This window comes from Lithobates pipiens, unplaced genomic scaffold (assembly GCF_037356315.1).
Source record: "Lithobates pipiens isolate NorthernLeopardFrog02 unplaced genomic scaffold, aLitPip1_a1.2 Scaffold_3, whole genome shotgun sequence".
Taxonomy (NCBI): Eukaryota; Metazoa; Chordata; class Amphibia; order Anura; family Ranidae; genus Lithobates; species Lithobates pipiens.
Window position 1 is genome coordinate 8,761,152 of NW_027507790.1, and position 24,309 is coordinate 8,785,460.

Below are 24,309 nucleotides of genomic sequence, written 5' to 3' on the forward strand. Positions count from 1 at the left end.
TTCGGGTGGCCCTCCACTTTGCGATAACATTGATACCTGCAGCAGATCACAGGGACGCCATGGAATTGCTTATAGTACGATTGTGGGGAAACACAGCAAATCTTGTACATTTCCCGCATTGCATTAGTGTGAACTGAGACTAAGGGTGGTAAGCACTGAAAGGGTCTTTTTTTTATTTTTTAGGTGTGCTTGGAGTTGGGCTTTATTAAAATAACACTAGTTTAGGCGCTTTCTCCCCGCTCATAACAGATGCACTTCTGCAATCTGCAGTACATGTAATTTAATTTCCCTCCACAATGAGTGGTGTTTTCATCTGGAGACGCTCTTCACAAGCATTGTATATTGTATAGTGTGGGGGTGGAGACTATCTTTCCCGGCGGGCACTGTACACTCTATGGTGCAGGCTTGGGGGTCATAGGTTGTACATCCGGTCGGAGTGGTCTGCGGACGGAAGTAGATGAGAGTTGTCGGAGTTCATTGAAGATCCGCATTGATGTAAGTACATTGTTATCCTATAGTTGCGATTACACAACGCTGAAGAGGGCGCCTGACAACCCCATATGACAGAGAATAACCATACCTAGTGCAGCGCAGATGTCTGTATGTTATTATACAGCTGCTGTGCCACTACTACTCCCAGCATGCCATGGCTGACATTGTAGTGAAGATGAACACCTCGGACTGCATTGTACTTTATGATCAGTAAGGTGATAGAACTCGCAGTAGGTTATGTGGCATTGTATTCAAACCAATCCCCACATCATACCTTTATCCAGGACACATATAAATTACACAGGTTCTGAGGCTGATTTAATGCAGATAAGACACTAAGTGAGTTTTTCACCTCAATCAGCCACAGAACCTGTGTAAATAATATGTGTGTCCTGGATTAAAAGGATCATGTGGCAACCCATAGACCTTTCTTTTAAATGCCCTAAGATTTTTTATTTTCTCTTCTTTAATCTTCTTTTATTGAATTTTAAACTTGCTTCTAAGGACTCATACTCATGGATTCTTGACTAGTTGTGGTGTCTTCAAGCATAAACAACCACACTGAACACTGATTGCTTCTGTATTGGCGTTGTGCCACTCTTGGATCCAGCTGTACACATGTGTATGGGTAAGTGTTCTCCCTGTGCCTGTGTGGGTTTCCTCCCACACTCCAAAGACTTGCTGGTAGGTTAATTGGATCCTCTCTAAATCGACCCTATTGTTATTTAAGGTACTTGTATAAATCTGTCAATTTACATATACATTGCCCACTCACATTGGTCCCTACCCTCAAGGAGCCAACAACCTAGGTACTCGCATACAAATACTAGCGCCAGTTTAGACAGAAGCCAATTAACCAACCAGCATGTCTTTGGAGTGTAAGAGGAAACCCACGTAGGCACAGGGAGAACATGCAAACTCCAGGCAGGTAGTGTCGTTCAGGTGTAGGTGCCCGCATGTGTGCATTTACATTTGTACATGTGTATGTGTGAGGAGGCCTTTTTTTTGGGGGGGGGGGGGTGTTATGTGGTTGGGTGTAACTTTACATTTTTACAATGAAAAAAAAACGTATTTTTTTTTTTTATTTATCATCAAGTAGGTGACAGAGCCCCCTATGTGGTAATTTTTATGGTGACAAGTTATTTTTAATGTCTTCCATGTGCTTCACTGAATGTAATGCAACGCAGATTGCACTGCATTACATTTTTCTCCCCAGCCTTGATGGCCAGGGAACCTCAACGGGGATCCAGAAGTGACGTTGTACGTGTCGCTTCCGGGTCAGAAACTCCTCCCCTCTACCCAGTGACACCTGCCATACCGGTCTGGGGACCACAGGTGGGCAAATGGAGCCTGGGATACATATACAGGTGTGTGTGGAACGGCCAATTTGTCCTCAGGCGTTCACCATGTAGCCCTTGGTGGCGATGATCCAGCCAATCGCCCTGAGACCAGAGCGCTGACAGCCCACTACACCTTGCACTGCCCAACTGAGTCAGAGCTGACTGCCTCCCACATGTGATCTGCCTGGGGACACCCCCAATACCATTCAGCTACACAGCTTGGCCCAGCACATGGCCCCAGGAGATGGAAGGCCGAGCCCCTTTAGGATGGGGATCACCTCCTGAGATCCACTCGGCTTGGAGCGTGTGAGCTTCACCAGCTCAGTGAATGGGCTGACGAAAGCCCAAGTGGCAGGACATCATTTCTAGCCGCAATGGTGACCTGGCGCCTGGGATTTGTGGAGCACTGGCTTGTATGAATGGGAGATAGGGCTCTTAGATTGTAAGCTCCTTGTGGGCAGGGACTGATGTGAAGTACCTATCTCTACAGTGTTGGTATAGTAGCAGCTCTAGAAAGCGATGCTGTGTCCCCGCCCACTTCCTGTTTGCTTGGTTTTAAGGTATGAGTGAAGGACAGATTCTGCCTGCTCTTCATGTTTTTCTACAGAGGGCTTTCACCCCTATCTGCTGTGAGCATGGCTGTAAATGTTTAAGGAGCAGTCCCTCTGCTTGTGCTGTGACAGCACTGGTCTCTGCAGGTGCCTGAGATTGATGCTGTCAATGAGCACTTATGATTTATTAGTCTCCTATAGAGCAGCACGGTCATACCATTGACCTCTTTGTCTGAAATTCCTCCTGAAAAATCTGTGCACTTCCTGATAGGTGTTTCTCCTGTGCCAGTGTGCCTACAACCTCATAGCTATACATCTGCAGTGTAAGATCTCTGGCACTGTTGCATTTGACTACTGATTTTAGCAGATCCAGAGTGAGATTTGATGATTTTACTGCTGTGCAGCTCAATGCTGGTGGCTGGAATCTGACTCACAGAAGAAGAAGAACCCGGTTTCTATGAAGATGTCTACTTCCACCCACGAACACAGTGCAGAACAAGGCAGTGTAAGGCCCCTTTCACACAAGGGGGACTCCGCTAGCTAAGCGATGGATCGCTCCTCTGATCTCCTCTGAGCAGATGGATTCCAGGTCTGTCTCACTGTGCAGGGAGGGACCTGTCAGAGTTCCGATGTTCTCTATGGGAAGATCGAATTAAAATGGACATGTGCATTTCACTGGACAGGCTGGCAAACGTATCTCCATCTGTCTGTTTTCGGTGGATCTTATCGCATTGTATGCGGGTGTCAGCGGACACATCTTTGCTGACATCCACCTGCCCATACAAGTCAGTGGGTGGCCCACTTGGATCCGCCTGAAAAATGGACAGGCGGATCTTTGCGGGCTGATCATGTGAAAGGGGCCTAAATCAGTAATGGGCAAAGGTCAGCAGCAGGGAGACCACATGTAAAATAGTGGCTAGTCATTTGTTCTCTGTCTGCCTTTTTGGCACATATTCCAGAGCTCAGTTCCTTTAAAGTAATTTCATTGGAGTTTTGCACCCAATAGATTGCAGACAATACAATTTTTCACAATATGGCCTGATGCAATGAAAGAGACTAGACAAAGGTAAATTTGGGATTCCTGTAAGTTGCTTACAGCCACAAAGGTATTTGTGACCCTGGAGTTCACAAAATGTAGTTGGCTCTGGGCTTTGCTTTAGTGTGTAATAGTTTAGTCTGAGAACAGAATAGGAAAGTTTCAAAATTAAGGCGCCTTGGGTAGATGCAAACATCTAATTGTGCCCTTGAGAGTCTCCTCTGCATACCAAGAAACAGATGGGCAATCCTAATTTTATCTTGCTCATCCAGCATGGCACCGCATATAATGATGTGGATTATGACAGACTTGCCTGTGAAACGGACCCCTCCAGCGGCGCACTGTCACCGCTCACAGGGATTCCATGCTGTCCATTGGGAGTGCAGTGCGCATCCACTGGTGATGTCACTGGCTGCTTCACATGTAAATATCTCCTAAACAGATTTAGGAAATATTTACTGTACCTACAGATAAGCCTTATTATAGGCCTACCTGTAGGTACAAAACAACAAAGGGAATTTTACTCCCAATTTAGGGAACCAGATACTACAGTACTATCCCAAAACTTTGAGACATGGAAGCATTCCCAGAGACCATGCCTCAGTATGGTATATCCCTATCCCATATCCCAAAAGTATATCCCAAAACTTTGAGACATGGAAGCATTCCCAGAGACCATGCCTCAGTATCATATATCCCTATCCCATATCCCAAAAGTATATCCCAAAACTTTGAGACGTGGAAGCATTCCCAGAGACCATGCCTCAGTATGGTATATCCCAAAAGTATATCCCAAAACTCTGAGACATGGAAGCATTCCCAGAGACCATGCCTCAGTATGGTATATCCCAAAAGTATATCCCAAAACTCTGAGACATGGAAGCATTCCCAGAGACAATGCCTCGGTATGGTTTCAGTCACATTACATTTAGGTTATGCCGTGAGTTAAGGATTAGAGGCCTTAATTTTGTGGAAAATGTCAAATACTATGCTGTATGCTTCATTTAGAGTTCAGTTCTTCTTTAAAGTGATTGTAAACAATCATCTTGTAAAACAATCCATTCAGTTTAAAATTGAAGATAATGGCAAAATATTTTTGTAAAGATATTTAAAAAAAAAAATCCTTTTTTCTTTTCTTTTCCTCTTCTTCTTTTTTTTATTTATTTATTTTTTTTTTTTATATATATCCCTTTTTCTATAATTGATCACATTCCCTCTGTTCTCAACTGCAAAAGAGCTGGGAGGAGGAGGTGTTAGGAGGAGAGGCAGCAACACACTGGGCTTCCCAGTAAATGGCAGTGCAGTTGGGGCGTGTCTGGACAAGTCTCCTTGTTGGAGAGGAGAGTACACTGAGTTCCCATATAGCTAGTGAACTCGACAAGGTGTGCTCTTCTGCTTGGTGTGGTCAGTTTTTATTAGGAAATCAGAAGGATTGGCATGAAGACCAGAAATTTCACACAAAGGAAGCAATACCAAGAGAAAATATACTTTCTCTTACAGGTACATGGTACAGCAGCTACATATCAGTAATATGAAGTGTTGGGGTGACAAACGCTTTAAGTCTTAGCATTGTAATACGTTTGTTGCAATCACATTTGATCTATAAAGGAGTAACAAGTTGAAGTTCACTTAATTTTTCCTATAACAAACATGTTATAATTGCCTGCTCTGTTGCAGTGGATTTGCACAGAGCAGCCTGGATCCTCTTGGGTCCCTCTTCGCTGCTCCTGGCCCCTCCCTCCTGTTCAGTGCCCCCACAGCAAGCATTTTGCTATGGGGGCACCTGAGCTGAATCACAGTTTGTGTGTCCATTCAGACATGGAGTCCTGCCCCCTCTCTCCCCTGTTAGCTGACTGTAAATGACAGCAACTGGAGCTATTGGGACTGCTGCTATGTCTCAGTCAATCAGGAAGTAGAATCTTGGATGGCTGAGACACTTATGGACACCGCTGGACAGAGGGAGGCTCAGGGAGGTGTTAGGAGGTGCTGGGGCAGCTGCTGCACACACAAGGTTTTTTATCATAATGCATAGAATGCATTAAGATAAAAAAAACTTCTGCCTTGACAACTCAGTTTAAGCACTGAGACAGACATCTCTAGAGGATGCTATTAAGTAAACATGAGTCTTTGTTAAAATTAAAATATAATTTCTTTTTACAAAATATACACAAATGACAATGTCTTTTATGTCCTTAACAGCATTTTCAGATAAAAACAATGTCTTCAGATAGTAAGAAGAGAAAGCCAAAAGTTATTAGGGGGGAAGAAGGAAAACGGAGCCGTCACGAGGAGCAGGTAACAGAGAGAATATTTTGACTTCCAAAGTATGTTGTGAGTGCAATAATAAATATTAACAAGCACAAATGGCTTATAGAATCCTAAAGTGTAACAGTTGGGTTTTATACGTTGACATGGTAACTTTTTTTTTTCCACCTCAATAAAGGAGGGGCGATATTATAGTGAAGAGGCTGAGGTGGACTTGCGTGACCCAAAAAAGGACTACCAGCTATACAAGGAAACCTGTGAAGAACTACATAGGCTTATGGCTGAAATTCAGGACCTTAAAAGCAAGGGCAGCAAAGATGCAGTGAGTGTATTGGACATTTGTGGTGTTATGGATTTCAGCAATTTCTTAAGCCAAGTACTCGTGAATCACAGATGTACATTGAGCTCTTGTGCAAAACTACTGGTCAACAAAAAGTGCAGTTCTAACGCAAACCAAAATGGCTTTTAACCTTTTTTTTTCCAGGGTCGTTTGGTGGGATTTATTTGTACATGCCTAAAAAAATCATTTCAGGCCTAGAGATTACCTAAAACCCCCAAAATATGATATCCTATTTTTTTTTTTTTTTTACTTTTTTAAAGAGCAAGTAAACTCCCCTGGTGACTTTGTACCTATAGCTAATCCTATAATAAGGCTTACCTAAAGGTACTGTAAGATATTTACTGTATACTGAGCTGATTAAGTCATCGGCGAATTCGCTCTGAAGAAACGGCCGCCCATGCTTCAGGGTCCATGTTGTGACCGGCAGCTCTCTTGCGCATACATGGAAGTGACGTCATCCCGGCTTTGGCCAATCACAGCGCCGGAGCCCGCAAACCCTGAAGTAACTCTAAGAAAGATGTCGGCGGTGTGCGGGTGCCGCTACAGGGCTTTATTCTAAGGTAAGTATTTCATAATGAGCTAATATGCGATTCAGGTTTTTTTTTTTTTTTTTTGAGTTTTACAACCTCTTTAAAGCAGATACCCTAGAGAATAAAATGGTATTAGTTCCAATGTTTTTTATACCATACAATATTTGCGCAAATGTTCAGTAAAAAAAAATATGCTAAAGTTTATTTAAAGGTAAGCAAAATTACTTTACACAATTTTTCTTTTTCACCATATTATAAAAGATGAGGTTGAGTAAATAGATACCCAACATGTCAAGCTTTAAAATCCCGGATGCCCATAAAACAACAAACCTTTCCATAGGTAACACTTTAAAGACTCCAAAGGTCATCAGTTTAGTTGGCCCTGAAATTATTGCTCTTCCGCTTACTTGGCAATATGCAACTTGTGTGGCGCAAGCAGCATTTTCATACATAAGCATTAAGTTATTGAATGCAACTTTATTTATTTTTATTTTTTTTCCTACCGGCATACAACTTTATATTTAGGGGACAGAAAGACCCCTGATGTCTCACCTGCCCTTATTTGAAGATAATGTAGCGCAGATCACACTTCATTAGCTTTCCTGCTCACAGCGGCTAGGAAAAATGACACCTGAAACGAAGAGTGAAGATATATATGATGTATTCTTTGCTGCTAGGGAAGATCAGTGAATGAATATATATGGTCATTCAGACTCTTCCGGAGGTCAGAGAAAGCAACTGGGTGGCTGTACATCAGAAAGCTTATGGAATATACACCCACCCCTTTTTCTACCGTTTGTAAGCCTTTGGAGGCAGTAAAAGGTTAAATTTAACTCCTTACTGATTCTCTAAATTCAAAAATGTAATTCTATACACACTACTGAAAACACCCTACCCTTAAAGGAGAAGTACAGCCTTGTTTGGCTGTATTTCTCCTGTGGATCAGAGGAGTGCAGTTTGTTCTGCACTCCTGTGATTCATTTTCAGCTGACAGTGGGCTGATGTCACAGAGCCAGTTTTCTGTATCCATTTTTTTAATTTTTTTGCTCACCTTAAAATAAAATGTGAACTTGAGGAGGGGGGAAAAAAGCCTTTATTGCTTTTTATTAACTGCTACCCCCCCCCCCCCTTAGTTGCAAAAGCAGCCAGGAGGGGGTGTAAACATGCCACAAATCTTTGCCGCATGGTAAAAACGATCCCTCATGACAAATTCAGAAGGCAGCTCGGGCGCTGATTGTGATGCGTTCAAGTAAATGGTGCTGTGCCACAACTGCAAGCCAAATGTTAGATCTTTCACGGTTAAAAATTTAGACCTGCTGACAGGTTAACTTCAAGGTTATTAATAGTCCTGAGTTTTTTTTTTTTAATTTTAATTTTAGATGTATTTTTAAAGGAGTCTAGAGGATAGTTAACACTGGACTTTAATCACATAAAAATAGTAGAACCTTCCACTTTACATTTCTTAAACAAGATTTAGCATATTCTTTGAAATGGCCTATATCAAGAGACTAACTGTAAAGTCTTAACTATATTTGGCTAATCCTTTAGCTGTTTGTACAGCTAATCCAGAAGACCTTGTTTGATTTTGTCATTAATGTTAGACATTTTTCAAATATTTAATATTATGAATATTGGTATTCCTATGTAAATATGAAATTTTGCTTATTAATATTTTGTAGCCTTCTATCCTTCTGGCAGGTGGCAATCTAGTGTGCTTTTCACATTTTTAGCATTATTTCTTTTTAGTTGTTATAAATACATGCCACAGAGGGAGTGGTAAACTGACTCCCTATGGCTCATAAACCTGACATGTTTATGTGCTGTATTTTATATTTAGCTAATAAAAATATTATAAAAAAATTAGTTTTACTTTACATGTTTTTAAAGAAAAGATATAAAGAAAATATCTACAAAATTCTGTGTATTATCTTTATAACATTGGGCATAAAACTTTGATTATATTCCCTCTATAGTCAGCAGAAATAGAAGAGAGGCGGATCAAGAGCTGCGTGCATTTCATGACATTGAAGAAACTCAATCGTTTGGCACACATCAGACTAAAGAAATCTCGAGACCAAACCCATGAGGTATGTGCCATATTCTCAACCCATAAGATTACCAGCTGTCTTTAGCACTATTGTGTTAAAGGATAAGTTCACCTTCTAAACATGTTACATATAACAGTTTTATTTAGGGTGTAACATGTTCAGCAACCCCCTTCCCTGTGACAGCAGGCAGGGTGCCTCTCCCCAGGCAGCCAATGTCACATTTTTAAATTGGCATGGCTGTGCAGGAAATCTGTGAATTAAAGTGGTTGTAAACCCTTACAAACCACTTTGACCTACTGGGAAGCCTAGATTAAGGCTTACCTGTAGGTCCAAGAAATATCTCCTAAACCTATACGGTTTAGGAGATATTTGCCTGAAGACAGGCACCGCTGTCTATGGCGCATGCGCCGTAGACAGCGGCACGCAGGCGCCGTAGACAGTGGCACGCAGGCGCACTGAGCGCGGCATTTCCAACAACGGAGCTGCCGCGCTTGTCGGCTCCTGTGCGCATGCGCGGGAGTGACGTCATCGCGGCTCCGCCGAATGACAGCGGCGGAGCTGCGAGACCCCACCGAAAAGATGGATGCGCCGGACTACAGGGGACAGCGGTGACATCGCTGGCTCCTGTGTCAGGTAAGTGACACATAATGGGCTACTATGCGATGCATAGTAGTCCATTATACTTTGCCTTTGCAGGGAATGAAAGAGGAAGTAAACCCATTAGGGTTTACTTCCTCTTTAAAGTGGTTGTGAACCTCGGTCATGGAATCAGAGCAAAGCACATATATCTGTGGTGTTTACTTTAAAGCTCTAAGTGTCGTTTCTCTCTGGTGCTTCTTCCCTCTCTTATCAGCATGAGTCACCTCCTGAAGTTTTCTTGACACATGAGATAAATTTGTGTTGGGAAGGAGAGGGAGAGCTCAGAATGGAGCTTGTCTTTTAACAACACAGTTCTGCTGCTGTGTGAAGGGGGTTGTGTTCCTTTCCTCACTGCAACTGCAGCCTCTCTGCCCCCTCCTCTGCTCCTGACAGATGAAGAAACATTTTTAACATGATCTCCCCTTTTGTAGTGGTGTAGGGAGAAGACAGCAGATAAACCAGAAAAATCTATGTAGAAGGGTTTGTTTAATCTCTGTGCATCATCTAAAGCCAGTCACTTCACTGGGTTTATGTGAGGGTTTACAACCACTTTAATTACAAGTCCCATCTGCCACTGCGGCAGTCAATCCGGCGGGTGCCGGGGGACATTGAGTGCACAGCAGAAGATGGTTTCTACTGTGAAGAATCGCTGATCGTGGTTGCAATGCTTTTCAGGCTGTTGTAGAAGAAAAAATGCAAATTTTTTTTAACCTGTAAAAATATGTGCACTTATTTAATTTTTTTGTTAAAGGCGAAATTTGAATCTATTTTACCCCTTTTTTTTTTTTTTTTTTTTTTTTTCCTTTTCAGGCCAAGCAGAAGGTGGATGCATATCATTTGCAGTTGCAGAACTTGCTGTATGAAGTTATGCACCTTCAGAAGGAAATCACCAAATGCCTAGAGTTCAAGTAAGGCAGTGCAAGCCTGTAGACCAATTTGAATATATCTCTATTTTTCTTTCACTTTTTTTAACTGCAGGTAGTGTTGCAGGGTGCAACAGCAGTTTGTGGTGTAATTATATTTGTAGCCCTTTTGTTAAAGTGGACTTGAAGGAAAATTACATATTGTACAGTGAACAAACAATGTTGAGCTGCCAGCTTACACAGGAAGCAACAATAAAAACCAAGATTGGCACCTTGCTGGCTATGCTGTCAGACGGAAGCATGTGAATCGCTGAACAGAATTACAAATCCTTTGGTGAAGAGGTTCACATATACAGTACCTTGCATTCACCCCCTTGGCATTTTTTGTGTTTTGTTGCCTCACAACTTGGAATTAACATGGATTGTTTGAGGATTTGCATCATTTCATTTACAGAACATGCCCACAACTTTGAAGATCATGGTGCTCATAGGGATCATCAAAGATTTGGATATTTTTTTTTTTTATAGCCTAACCCTGACTTGTACTTCTCAACAACATTGTCCCTTACTTGTTTGGAGAGTTCCTTGGTGTTCATGGCAGTGTTTTGATTAGTGGTTGCAGCCTCTGGGGCCTTTCAGAAAGGCGTGTGTATAAATGTAATGACAGATCATATAACACTTAGATTGCACACAGGTGGACATCATTTCAATAATTGTGACTTCTGAAGGTAATTGGTTGCACCAGAGCTTTTTATGGGCTTCATAACAAAGGGGGTGTATACATACACACATGCAATTATCAGTTTGTCTGAAAAATAGTTTTATGTATTTATTTTTCTAATTTTACTTCACCAACTTAGACTATTGTGTTCTGAACCATCACATATAATTGAGATTAAAAACAAAAAACATTGAACTAAGGCCTGTATTGTAACAAAATAGGTAAAAAGCCAAGGTGGTGAATACTTTTGCAAGGCACTGTAGGTACTTCGGTTGTATGTTTATCAGTTTGCCTGGAGTTCTGCTTTTGAATGTCTTTAAAGAGCACTGCTGTAATGGAATACCTTTTTACATTTGACAACAGCTATTGTTGGAGGAGCAGCACAGTGCTAGATCTTAACGAGGATCTTCAGTTTTAACCAAAAAATAAGATAAAATTCAACAGCTACAATTACTCTAGCTGCTGACTTTTAAATAAAAACCCCCTCCCTTTTTTTTTTCTCTCTTTAAGGATCCCATCCAAGAATCCAGCAACCTCTTCACCCAGGCTGCTCGTTCACTGGTCTTCGGGTCCCCAGTGTCGGCATGTTTACTAACTGAAGCCAGTTGTTACTCCTTGAGGCTTCACAGCTGGCTTCCCACTGCGTATGTACGAGCCATGCTGCTATTTGTAAATGGTCCCGCAGCCTTCTTGGACTGGTGACATGTCCCAGAAGGTTGAGGGCAGAGGCAGGGGGTGATCGAGAACTTCTGATTCGATCAACTAGGCTGTCTGAGCATAAGTGGGAGACGATACCTGCTAAAACTAGTCGCCCCCCCCCCCCCCCCCTCCTCCAAAAAATAGAAAACTTCTAAAAAATTAAGGTGAAGTTTTAGGGAGGTAAAGCTAAATATTTTTTACATGGCCTGTCCCATCCCCATACATTGCAAAATAATTGAATTACTTTGGATAATTTCTTGAAATACAACATTCTCACAAGTTCAAATCCTTATGATGCAGGAAATATTAACCAAAACACTTTTTTATTTTTTATTTTTTTCCCCCGAAACATGTCAATTTATTGCATTTATTTTCTCTGCAGATCTAAGCATGAAGAAATTGAGTTGGTAAGTGTGGAAGAATTTTACCGTGATGCTCCTTCAGATATTAGCAAGCCAGACATAACTTCTGGGGATCCCCATCAACAAACATTAGCCCGTTTGGACTGGGAGCTTGAGCAGAGGCAAAGGTAAAATGCCATTTACCATATTAGAGTTAACACTGTAGTAATGTATTTACTAGGTCATTATTTTGGTGTTTTTAACCTCTTGGCATCCGTGCTTTAGCTGAATGACGGCCACAGCGTGGACCTGCATTTCCAGGAGGCCGTCATATGATTTCCTCCCCTTTTGCATGCGGGCCGCACGCGTTGCGTGCTGTGGTCACTGAGACTCGGGTGATCACAAATCCGAGTAAGGGGCCGATCCCAGCCAATGACAGCTGATCACATGATGTAAATAAAAGCTCAGTAATATTTTTTTGCGTGAGGAGCAAAAAAAGCAGATCACCGGCTTATATGCAAGGGACATCGGTGCCCCCTGCCATTGCCACCTATCAATTCCCATGAGTGCCTAATTCCCTATCAATGCCAACCAGGGGTGCCAATCAGTGCCCATTATTGCCACCCATGAGTGCCACCTAATCAGCGTGCATCAATGAAGGAGAGCAATTACCTGTTTACAAGATTTTATAACAAAATATACATTTTATTATTTTTTTTTTTTTTTTAATTCAGTCTTTTTAAATTTATTGAACAAAAAATAAAAACCGCAGAGGTGATCAAATACCACCAAAATAAAGCTCTATAATTCATTTGGCGTACGGTGTTGTATGACCGCGCAATTGTCATTCAAAATGCATCAGCGCTGAAAGCTGAAAATTGGTCTGGACAGGAGGGGGGTTTAAGTGCCCAGTAAGCAAGTGGTTAAAGTGGGAGTAAACGCCCATGCATAATTTGTGCCTAAAATAAGACTTGCCTATAGATACTGTAAATATCTCCTAAACATGCATGGTTTAGGAGATATTTACTGTACATGCAACTGGTTACGTCATCAGCACATGCGCTCCTGAAGGAACAGCCACCGGTGCTGTTCCTTCAGTCACGTGCCGTAAACTACAGTTCCTGCGCAGGAGTGACGTCAATGCGGCTCCAGCCACAATGCGGAACCCAGAAAGGAAGACCAGGTGAAGATGTAAGCCTTGTCAACTGTGACAGCTTACCGCTGGAAAGGCTTCTTTCTAAGGTAAGTTTCACATAATGTGCTAGTATGCGATGTAAACTAGCACATTTATGGCTTTGCTTTTCAGGTTCTCAAACACACGGTGGTTTACTACTGCCTTTAAATCTTACAATATAAAGATCATTATTTAATTTTTTTTACTGTGGGAAAGGATTAACCGATTCCCGACGTCGATGTACATCGGCAGAATGGCACAGCTGGGCAAATGGGCATACCTGTACGTCCCTTTAAATCTGCCGCAGAACAATCGCGCGCACCGATTGGGACCCCTCCGAGAGTCGGGTCGCAAAAATTTTGTTTGGTAGCCATGTCGCACAGCCAAGCAATTGTCAGTTAAAGCGACAGTGCCGAATCGCAAAAAGTGCTCTGGTCAGGAAGGGGGTAAAATCTTCCGGGGCTGAAGCAGTTAAAGGGTCTTTTTTGCTGATTGTATCCGCCTTCTTGGGGAGATTTTATTACACCTTCTGCTCTCTGTGACTGCAGAGTTAAAACTGCTACAGGGTTATTTTTGCTGCGTAGCAGGTAGTTTCCCCTATGTATGTCACCCTGGGTGACAGGGTGTCACTGATACAGGGGGCAACTTCTCCAATATGAAGAGTAAAACTTAATCTTGTAGAGCGGGGTCAGATTTAGAACCTCCATAAACTTTTTTTATTGCTGTCTGTGCCAACCTTTGGGAGAATTCTCTTTATTTCATATGCAAATGACCAGTGTCGGCTGGACAAGAATTAACAAAATATGTGTATCCTTTGAAATGGCGTGTGTGAGACAATCTACATGTTTTGTGTACTGTTTTAGATTGGCAGAGAAGTACAAGGAGAGTTTGGCCAGTAAAGAGAAAATTCTAAAAGAGATAGAAGTGAAGAAGGAATATCTGAACAGTCTTCAGCCACAGCTTCATAACATTATGCAGGTAATCTATTGTAAAAAAGTGAGGACTTTATTGAAACTATTGTTGATGTATAAGGTCATACTGTAAGGGATATAGAGATCTGTCACTCCTGGCTGAGGTGTGCTTCCACTTTGTTGCATATAGTGAAACGGAGTTCCTTACAATTGGATGTGGTCATAAGCACTCCTCATTTTTTATTTTATATATGCCTTGAACTTTCATAACCAGAAAAGATAGTTCTGTGTGCCCCTCTGAACCCTCACACATTACAGAAAACCTTTACCATGGAGGAAGGAAGGTCTGCATTTGCTTAACTTCCCTACTAAAAATGGTCAGCAGTAGTTTTTGTCTTAAGGGCAGATTGCCATTATCCATTACCTGTTCTTTTAGGCCAGTTGTCACCAAACTGCAACCCAGGGGCCGGGAGTGTGCCTTTGCTTGCCTTTATCTAGCCATCACGGCACCATTCCACCGACTGACACCATTGATGGGGGGGCACCATTTCACCCGCAGTCACCATTGATGGGGGGGCACCATTTCACCCGCAGTCACCATTGATGGGGGGGCACCATTTCACCCACAGTCACCATTGATGGGGGGGCACCATTTCACCCGCAGTCACCATTGATGGGGGGGCACCATTTCACCCGCAGTCACCATTGATGGGGGGGCACCATTTCACCCGCAGTCACCATTGATGGGGGGGCACCATTTCACCCGCAGTCACCATTGATGGGGGGGCACCATTTCACCCGCAGTCACCATTGATGGGGGGGCACCATTTCACCCGCAGTCACCAATGATGGGGGGGCACCATTTCACCCGCAGTCACCATTGATGGGGGGGCACCATTTCACCCGCAGTCACCAATGATGGGGGGGCACCATTTCACCCGCAGTCACCAATGATGGGGGGGCACCATTTCACCCGCAGTCACCAATGATGGGGGGGGGGCACCATTTCACCCGCAGTCACCAATGATGGGGGGCACCATTTCACCTGCAGTCACCAATGATGGGGGGGCACCATTTCACCCGCAGTCACCAATGATGGGGGGGGGGCACCATTTCACCCGCAGTCACCAATGATGGGGGGGGGGGCACCATTTCACCCGCAGTCACCAATGATGGGGGGGGGGCACCATTTCACCCGCAGTCACCAATGATGGGGGGGGGGGCACCATTTCACCCGCAGTCACCAATGATGGGGGGGCACCATTTCACCCGCAGTCACCAATGATGGGGGGGCACCATTTCACCCGCAGTCACCAATGATGGGGGGGCACCATTTCACCCGCAGTCACCAATGATGGGGGGGCACCATTTCACCCGCAGTCACCAATGATGGGGGGGCACCATTTCACCCGCAGTCACCAATGATGGGGGGGCACCATTTCACCCGCAGTCACCAATGATGGGGGGGCACCATTTCACCCGCAGTCACCAATGATGGGGGGGCACCATTTCACCCGCAGTCACCAATGATGGGGGGGCACCATTTCACCCGCAGTCACCAATGATGGGGGGCACCATTTCACCCGCAGTCACCAATGATGGGGGGGCACCATTTCACCCGCAGTCACCAATGATGGGGGGGCACCATTTCACCCGCAGTCACCAATGATGGGGGGGCACCATTTCACCCGCAGTCACCAATGATGGGGGGCACCATTTCACCCGCAGTCACCAATGATGGGGGGCACCATTTCACCCGCAGTCACCAATGATGGGGGGCACCATTTCACCCGCAGTCACCAATGATGGGGGGCACCATTTCACCCGCAGTCACCAATGATGGGGGGCACCATTTCACCCGCAGTCACTAATGATGGGGGGCACCATTTCACCCGCAGTCACTAATGATGGGGGGCACCATTTCACCCGCAGTCGCCAACGACGGGGGGGGGCACCATTTCACCCGCAGTCGCCAACGAGGGGGGGGGCACCATTTTACCCGCAGTGGCCAATGACGGGGGGGTGGGCACCATTTCACCCGCAGTGGCCGACGACGGGGGGGGGACCCCATTTCACCCGCAGTGGCCGACGACGGGGGGGGGCCCATTTCACCCGCAGTGGCCGACGACGGGGGGGGGCGGCCCCCGTTTCACCCGCTGGCGCCGACGACGGGGGGGCGGCCCCCGTTTCACCCGCTGGCGCCGATGACGGGGAGGCGGCCCCCGTTTCACCCGCTGGCACCAACGACGGGGGGGCATTGCTCTTCCCACTGTAACCAGTGATGGGGGGCATGATTTACTCCACTGGGGCATTTTCTACTCCCAGCGACCACAGTCAGGACCCCTAAAACCTAAAGTATAGCTAAATGACCCTTTTTTGTTTAAAAAGTTTGGAGACTCTTGCTTTAGACCAATAAAGCACCTTACTGGGTAGTGTGATGGTAGGCTGGGATGGCTCAATTGGGCATGGATTTGCCACTAAATGCCTCGGCTTTTGATTTGTAACAGATGTCTACCCAACGTTACAGTATCCAATCGGGTTACTGCTATAGGCAGTAAGATCACTGTTAATAGATAGTAGGAAGTTAGCTGAGCAGTGCTTAACTGCTATTCTTTTGAAGTCTTTTACGCTAGGTTCACACTAGTGTGGCGGTGAGTCCTTCATTTTATTTGAACACGGCGCCCCATTCATTTGAATAGGTCACTGTGTCGCATCCACACGCGTGCATGCACCTTTTTCATTACGCGGCCGCAGGGAAACTGCATGGTCTTTTTGACCATGCGGTTTTCCTGCACCCACGATCGCACTGTGGGCTGAGATGCATGGGGGTGCCATTCAGAATGAATAGCAGCCCTACAGATCTCGCAAGAGCAGTGCGATACGGTTGCAGGTGTGGGAATTGATGAGATTCCCGCACCTGCAACCGGAACGCACAGTGGCGGCTAGTGTGAATCTAGCCTTAAAGGGGTTGTAAAGGTAATTTTTTTTATTTTCTACATAGGTTCCTTTAAGCTAGTGCATTGTTGGTTCACTTATCTTTTCCTTCGATTTCCCTTCTAAATGTTTTTTTTCTTTGTTTTCTTTGTCTAAATTTCTCACTTCCTGTTTCACCCCAGTAAGCTGTTCTGGCTGACTAACCACCAGCTCCGATGATGGTGAGAAGTTTACTGAGGAGAAACAGGAAGTGAGATATTCAGACAAAGCAAAAAAACATTTAGAAGGGAAATCAAAGGAAAAGGTAAGTGAACCAACAATGCCCTAGCTTAAAGGAACCTATTTAGAAAATAAAAAATTTACCTTTACAACCCCTTTAACTACAGTGTGTGTGTCGGAGATGCACAGACAATATATATATTTTTTTTTTTGTCTAATGAAGCAGTAGCAGCTAGCACACTTTTTTAGTTTTGGTAGATTCACTTTTAATGTTGCATAAACTGGAGTTTCAACAGTGTATACATTCGTGATTTTGAAAATTGACCAGCAAATAGATTTTCCTAGAGCTTGGATAAATTGCTCTCTTTTTATTTTTTATTTTTTTTACTTTTGGTTTACTTTTGATGATTCTTATGGCAGACGTGTCTATAATTAATGCAAACTATGGGCATCATTCAGAAATTAAGTGTTTGAAAATGTAATATAAAAGATGATATGTTAAATTAGAAATGCCAATTATTCCATCACCAGGCTTCACTACCAGTCCAGGAATACTTGTCAATGCCATTTGATTGCATGCATAAACAGTATGAGATAGCACGCCATCTTCCAGCACCTCTCTATGTACTGTTTGTCCAGGCCAGCGCCTACAGTCAGGCATGTGGTGAGTACCTGCATCATTCTCTTTTATATACAAAGTATAATACTGTTCTAGGTTTGTCTACTTATGTTTATGCCCATACACTGGGTACCAGTCCAGCTGGCAACTGTAGGCTTCAAATAAAGAATGCAGGGCCATTGGTATATCTCCCCAGGTCAATATAAGATCCGATAGGGGTAACAAAGTGCCTATTGGAGCAACCCTAGCACATGTAGCCTCTCCATCTGCTCCCCATAGATCTAAATTTCTTAAGTCTTCCCCTGAGGGGAACCACAGGTTCGGACGATGTGATGGAATTAAAATAACTACATAGAGGGTGTAGCAGAATTGGCAAAAACTTTTTATAATATGTATTTGTGAAGCCATCAGGTCCCAGGCTTCTACCCATTGGTAATGCCATTACCAACTCCTCAAAAGAGATAGATCGTTCCATTTCCTTGAGAGCTGTGGTCGGCATGGCAGGCAATTCCGAGGCCTTTAAGTACTCTCGAATCCTGTTCACAAACCTCTGTCACAGCACCTGCAGAAATCAAATCTATATTCTACAGAGATTTATAAAAACGCTGAAATTAAGCAGCTATAGTTTGGGTGTCCGCTATCTGTTTTGTTCACTGTTAAAGTGTGAACGTGACGTGAATCTTGTTGTTTCTTCAGTTGTCTAGCCAACAACCTTCCATCCTTACTCCCCTGTTCATAAAAGCAGTGAGGGAAATACCTATTTTTAACTTTCCGGTCCAAATATTGGTTAAGGCTAGACCGCAATGTTTCCAATCTTTGAGCATCCCCTAAGCTCAGGCTGGCCTTATGTTTAATTTCAAGCTTATGTATGTATTCTTAGAGGTCTACAATTTCCCTTTTGTCTCTCCTTTCTAATACGGGAACTGTGTGCAATAATTTCCCTTTTAATTACCATCTTGTGTGCTTCCCACACCGCTTGACTAGACACCTCACCGGGTATATTTATTTCCTAATATAATGCCAATTTATGGGATAGAGACTCCAAAACCAACTTGTCATCCAAGATGGACTTGTTCAACCGCCATGTCCGCTCCATACTACCAACAGAGATAAAAAGAAAACTCCGGACTATAGGTGCATAATCTGATAGAGTAATTGATCCTATAGCAGAAAAGTAAAATTAAAATAATATAGATAGAACTGGTCCACCATTAACATGTCAATCCGTGAGTATGTATTATGGATTTTTAGAATAATAACTATAATCTCTTTCCCGATTATGTAACGCCCACCAGCTATCTACCAAGTGAAGAGATCGTAAACATTGTTTAATATGCCTTTGGGCTCTAAACGATAACAGTGTTTTAACCAATGAGGTGTCCATACCAGGATCAAGCGTAAGATCTCCACCCAATACCAATAAACCCTCCCTAAACCTCCCCAACAGGGTCATGGATGGGAAGTTAATGGTATTATAATTAGGGGCATAGATTGAGGCAAATGTATAGTCCTGACCCTGTAATCTACCCTTAACAAAGAGAAAGCAGCATTCGGGGGTCGCACTTCCATGAGTACACAAGGGCATGATCTATGAAAAGCTATTGTAACTCCCTCCCTTTCTTCTCTCCCTGTCCCTGTTTTCCCTTCCTCCACCCCACCCCCGTGGGGATGCGGCATGACTGGGCTGTTGAGCAGTGTGTGTACCTGAGCCAGGGGTCCTCCGGGGGGGGGCTCTGATCCTTGATTGGGAGCTGTGCTGGCTCTGTGTCCCTGGGCTGTCTTTTGTCTCTTTGCTGGTGTCTGTGGGCTTTGCATGTGCTGTCGCCATAGCGCTGACATTATCTGTGTACATTCTTTGTGTAAAGTTGTTCGTCAGCCATTTTCTGTTAGTCTCTGTAAGAAGCATGGTCGGCGGCCATTTTCTCGAAGTTCAGCGGCCATTCTCCCTGTGATTTCTCTATACAGGGCACCCGGCGGCCATTTTCTTGTAGCCTCAGCATGGTTTTTCTCCACAGCGCTGGTTTCTGTACCTCAGAAGAGCGTGTTTTTTTTTTTTTTTTGTCCTGGACACCTGGGAGCTGACACTGGCATCTGTAACAGCACGGCGCAGCACTCGGTCAGGGTGGCGAGTCCTGCGGTGGGGGGCCCTCAGTCTGCAGCAGCTAGGTGGGGTGGGATTGAGCACCTTGTACTAAGTCCCCAAGGGTGGCAGACAGGGTGGATCAACATGGTGTCAGAAACTGGGGTTTCTTCCCCAGACCTCCCTGCAATTGCAACCAGCTTGTCTGGAAACAGTGCAGTGCCTTTGAACGCTTTGTCAGCGGTCTCTGACACATTCGTTGCCAGGGTGGAGGCGGTGTGTGGGCGCAAAAGCGGTAAAAAGCAGCCCCTGCCCCCCCCCCCCCATCCTCGGGGGAGAGTTCTGACTCAGACTCGCGCCCGGCAGTGACTGGCAGCCCTGATGTGTCAGAGGATGCTGACCAGGACCGATTGGACATTGAGGATGATTCCGTGTCCGCACAAGACAAAGCTCTAGTTGGAGCACTTATCACAGCTGTGCGTGATACCCTAAAAATACAGGATGCAGCAGGATCCTCTGCTGAGGTAGCAGTCCCTTTTGGGTCCCATAAGCCAGCCCGTACACCTAAGGTGTTTCCGTATGGGGAAGCCTGCAATGGACCTTTTCGGTCCCAAAAAGAATAGTGGTGTGCTACCCCTTTGAGGAGAGCCGCCTTTAAAAAAAAATGGTCGGCTCCCCCGGTCGTGGACTCCCCAGTATCCAGGTTAAATAAAGTAACCACGATCCCAGTAGAAGGGACTCCTGCATTTAAGGACCCTACCGACAGAAGGGCTGAGGCAGTGGCCCGGTCCATGTTTACAGTAGTGGGGTTAGCGATATGACCGGTTCTGGCCACAGCATTGGTGTCGCAGACACTTACTGAGTGTGCAAAACTATTGCACCGTGAATTGAAGAAGCAGCATTCTTCTCCTGTCTTCTTGGAACTAACAGACCAGTTAGTGCACGGCCTTAAGTAGGTCTATGACGGGGCCCTGGATATTGCTTCCATTTGCTCTCCAGAGCATCAGTATCAGCAGTGATACTGTGGCGCCTGATCTGGCTGAAATGCTGGTCTGCGGACCAGGCATCTTAAAAAAAAAAAAAAAAAAAAGCCTTGACAGATTTACCCTTCCTTGGTGAAGCGGCTATTTGGAGTCTCGCTGGATGACATTATTAAGAATGTCACAGGTGGGAAGAGCACTTTGCTCCCACAGTCCAGGAAGGGTAAGGAGCCACGCCGCAGGCAATTGCCCTCATTTTCCACTCCAAAAGAGCCTTTTTCGTCTGCCCGGGACTTCAGGAAAACGCTCCCAGTCCGAAAGGGCGACTACTGAGGGACAGAAGCATCCCTGGACTCTCAAGCCTAGAAAGCCAGCAGTGAGCAAAAGTGCTACCGCATGAATGTTTGCCCCTGCCCGTCACACGGGTGGGGGGTCACCTTCAGGAGTTTGCAGCCCGGTGGGCCTCCCGGCTGTCCAACCAATGGGTCTGCGATCTAATTTCATCGGGCTATAAGATAGAGTTCCTGTCTTGGACACCAAACAGATTTTTCCCCTCCAGCATACCCTTACTCCTGGCTCGCCGGGGGGCCCTGTTTGGGGCAGTAAGGGACCTGCTCAGCCGTGGGGTGATAGTGCCTGTTCCAGAAAGAGAGGGGTTTCAGGGATTCTTTTCCAATCTGTTTGTAGTTCGCTCCATAGTCGCTGCACTCCATCAGGGCGACTCATTGGTGTCTGGATATCCAGGACCCATACCTGCAGATACTCATATGCCTCAGGCATCAGAGGCTTCTGCGATTTGCAGTAGAGGAAGATCACTACCAGTTTGTGACTCTCCCCTTTGGCTTCAGCACCCCGAGTCCTTACCAAGGTATTGGCTCCAATTTTGGCGTTGTTGTGACAACGTGGGATCACAATCGTGGGTTACCTAGACGATCTCCGTCTTTAGGATCGGGAGAGCCGTGCTTTGTTCTCTCTTGGCCGGACATCTACTTAGTTGTACGTCCGTGGTCCATATTTTGTGGAGACAGACTCGCAGTCTGCTTGTTTGGGACTTCTTTCTACTGAGTGGCTGGCTGTGGAGCTGTGCGTCTGCGTGTCGACGCGATGCACCTGGAGGGGAAGAGCTGTGACTTGTTGCTGCTTGTCAGTCCTATCGGAACAGAACAGGGAAACGCACACTTGTCCCTGTTCTGTGTCTCCTGGTCTCCAACGCTCATGGTCGGCGGTCATCGCACCTGCTATCCGGACCCTGCGAGATCACATACAGTAATGTGATTTCGCACAGGGGAGCCAGCCTGCCGCAGTAAAACTGCGGCGGCTGGTCTGGAAGCAGGTAAGTAAAAAAAAAATTATCTGTGCATTCCCAACTCCCTTCCCCCTCCCCTTTCTGACAGTTTATCCCCTCCACATTGCAAGGGTTAAATGCTTGGTACTAAACGAATAAGCAGCTTTACTTGGCTTATGCCTTGTTCTCCCAACACTCTTGGATGGGTTGGCCCCCTCACTGTTCTCATGTACAATGCAGGACTTGATGACTTCAGATTGCCAGCGACCAGCATTGTGGCAAAGGAAAACATTTAACTCATGGGGCATACTGGAGGAGTCATTTTTTCACTTCACATGGAGTTCAACTTTGACTTTCTTCATTGAGATTGTTTGTTTAACTTGTGCCTGTGTTGGACGTTGTTTTGTCTCCAATGTTTTCACAGCTCTAGATTGTACTAAAAGAAGCTTATAAACCTCAGGCACAGCACCATTCGTACATACCAGAATCCCAGAAAATGATTTGTCCCATACCTCTCCCTGGCTTGTAGCCAAGATATCACCATGTTGTTTTCTGTGCCATTCCCCTACATGTTTTTTGTCTTTCTCTCTCTTGCTCACTCTCATTCTTGTCATGCTTTCTTCATTTCTTTTCTCTCTCTGATGTCAGCCCATATGAAGAGTTACTCCAAACCCTATATGCAGGGAGAGTATACATCTGCTCACATCCACTCTGTCCTCCACGGGGCTGTGTGATGTTGGATTTGTGTACTCTTTAGCGCAAGCTTCATAGTTCGTATTGGTCCTGTAGTAATTCTGAGAGATTGCCCTGCTGTAAATATTAAAGTGAGACCTTTCTGATTTGCCTTCTCTCAGTTACGGATGCAAAGAGCAAAATGCATTATTAACCTTGGACTTGCATGAATATTTCCGATTGTTTTGTCTGTAAGCATTTGAGTTTTTTTCTTTTTGTTTTTATGTAGTGTCCTTTTATTTATGCCTGCTTCAATATGACTGCATTTTATTTTTTTCATAAGACATATTAGAACTTTCATATTTACATGACTCTAGAATAATTTTGTGGGCAAAATAACAGGGATATATATATTTCTATTCACTTAGTTGCACATTCTACTGATTTTTGTCCATCTTTTATCTTTTGCTGTATAAACCTAGGGATTCCCACATGATTAACCCTCTATGCTGCTAAGAAGGGTTTAACCAGTTGTCGACTGGTCATCCAGCTAGCTTGATTTCTAGCACACAGTTAACTGTGTCACTAGGAAATACACATAACTGCTGGTTAGCCCTTCCCTAATACCTGTCTAAGTTAGAGCTTAGTTGCCATTAAATCAGGGCTCCAGATGGCATCTAGTAATCTGTTCCGTTAGTACAGTGTTCACACTAGATTCTACAGGGACCCAGAAAATAAGCCATTTAAATGACTGATTACAGGTGATACTTTTTCCCTGAGTTTTCTGTTCTGTTTTTTGTATAATCATTTTTCTATATAATGTTGTAGACAAGAAGCTCTTGGTCACCATTGAAGGGAATGTCGATGAGGCAAAAGCTTTGTTTAAGCCACCAGACGATTCACAAGGTAGTTTGCTAAAAAGCAATTATTTGATCCATCTTGAAGACTGAACATGATGTAATTGCTTTTCTGTTTGTCATTTGTTTTCTTGTCTGTTCTTTTCTATTTCCTCAAAGGATAGGTTCTTGGATGGATCCAAAACATATTCTGATGCTTATGTTTCTGAATATTTTTATTCGTAAAGCAGTGACATAGATTTATTCTTTTTTTACTTATTCTAGACCTAATAACCAGGGACTTTGTATTTTTTTTTCTTCTTTCCATTGTTAATTTTGTTTTTCTTTTTTTGTTAATTAGAACTGATCTGCTCCATGTTCTATGTTGTCTTTCACAGCACAGAAAAGCAGCTTTAGCTGCATGCTTCAGATTCCTGCATGCTCAGCTGAATGCAGGAGGAGGGCTGTGAAGGTTCTGTTGGTCTGAGCTGGGAGGGGAATGTGAGCTGTCTGCTGATAGCTCACATTCTCTACGCCAGCTCAGGAGCTGACAGAGATCTGCGGAAGTTTTCTAAACAGTCGCAGGGAGAACCCACTCCAGTTTCCTCTTCGCTCTGAAATAGAAACTGGGGCAGATAGACCTAAATCTGCTTAATTAATGTGGCGCATGCCACTCCAGACAGTTTTCTGCACCAGTTTTCTGTTGCAGTAAGCTTTAATTCCCCGGAAAATGC

The 24,309-nt window shown here is 44.4% G+C and overlaps 1 protein-coding gene across 1 annotated transcript in view; it reads left to right on the top strand.

Moving 5' to 3' along the window:
* The first annotated feature begins 408 nt into the window (after positions 1-408).
* The window catches only part of THOC5 (THO complex subunit 5), a 42,520-nt gene continuing 18,619 nt past the window's right edge, over positions 409-24,309 (top strand). The window contains exons 1-9 of the mRNA XM_077461226.1: positions 409-495; positions 5,619-5,714; positions 5,863-6,006; positions 8,528-8,641; positions 10,052-10,149; positions 11,907-12,053; positions 13,903-14,017; positions 17,635-17,767; positions 23,568-23,645. Of these exons, the coding sequence (XP_077317352.1) occupies positions 5,637-5,714; positions 5,863-6,006; positions 8,528-8,641; positions 10,052-10,149; positions 11,907-12,053; positions 13,903-14,017; positions 17,635-17,767; positions 23,568-23,645 (907 nt within the window). The 5' untranslated portion in view covers positions 409-495; positions 5,619-5,636. The remainder of the gene's footprint in view (positions 496-5,618; positions 5,715-5,862; positions 6,007-8,527; positions 8,642-10,051; positions 10,150-11,906; positions 12,054-13,902; positions 14,018-17,634; positions 17,768-23,567; positions 23,646-24,309) is intronic.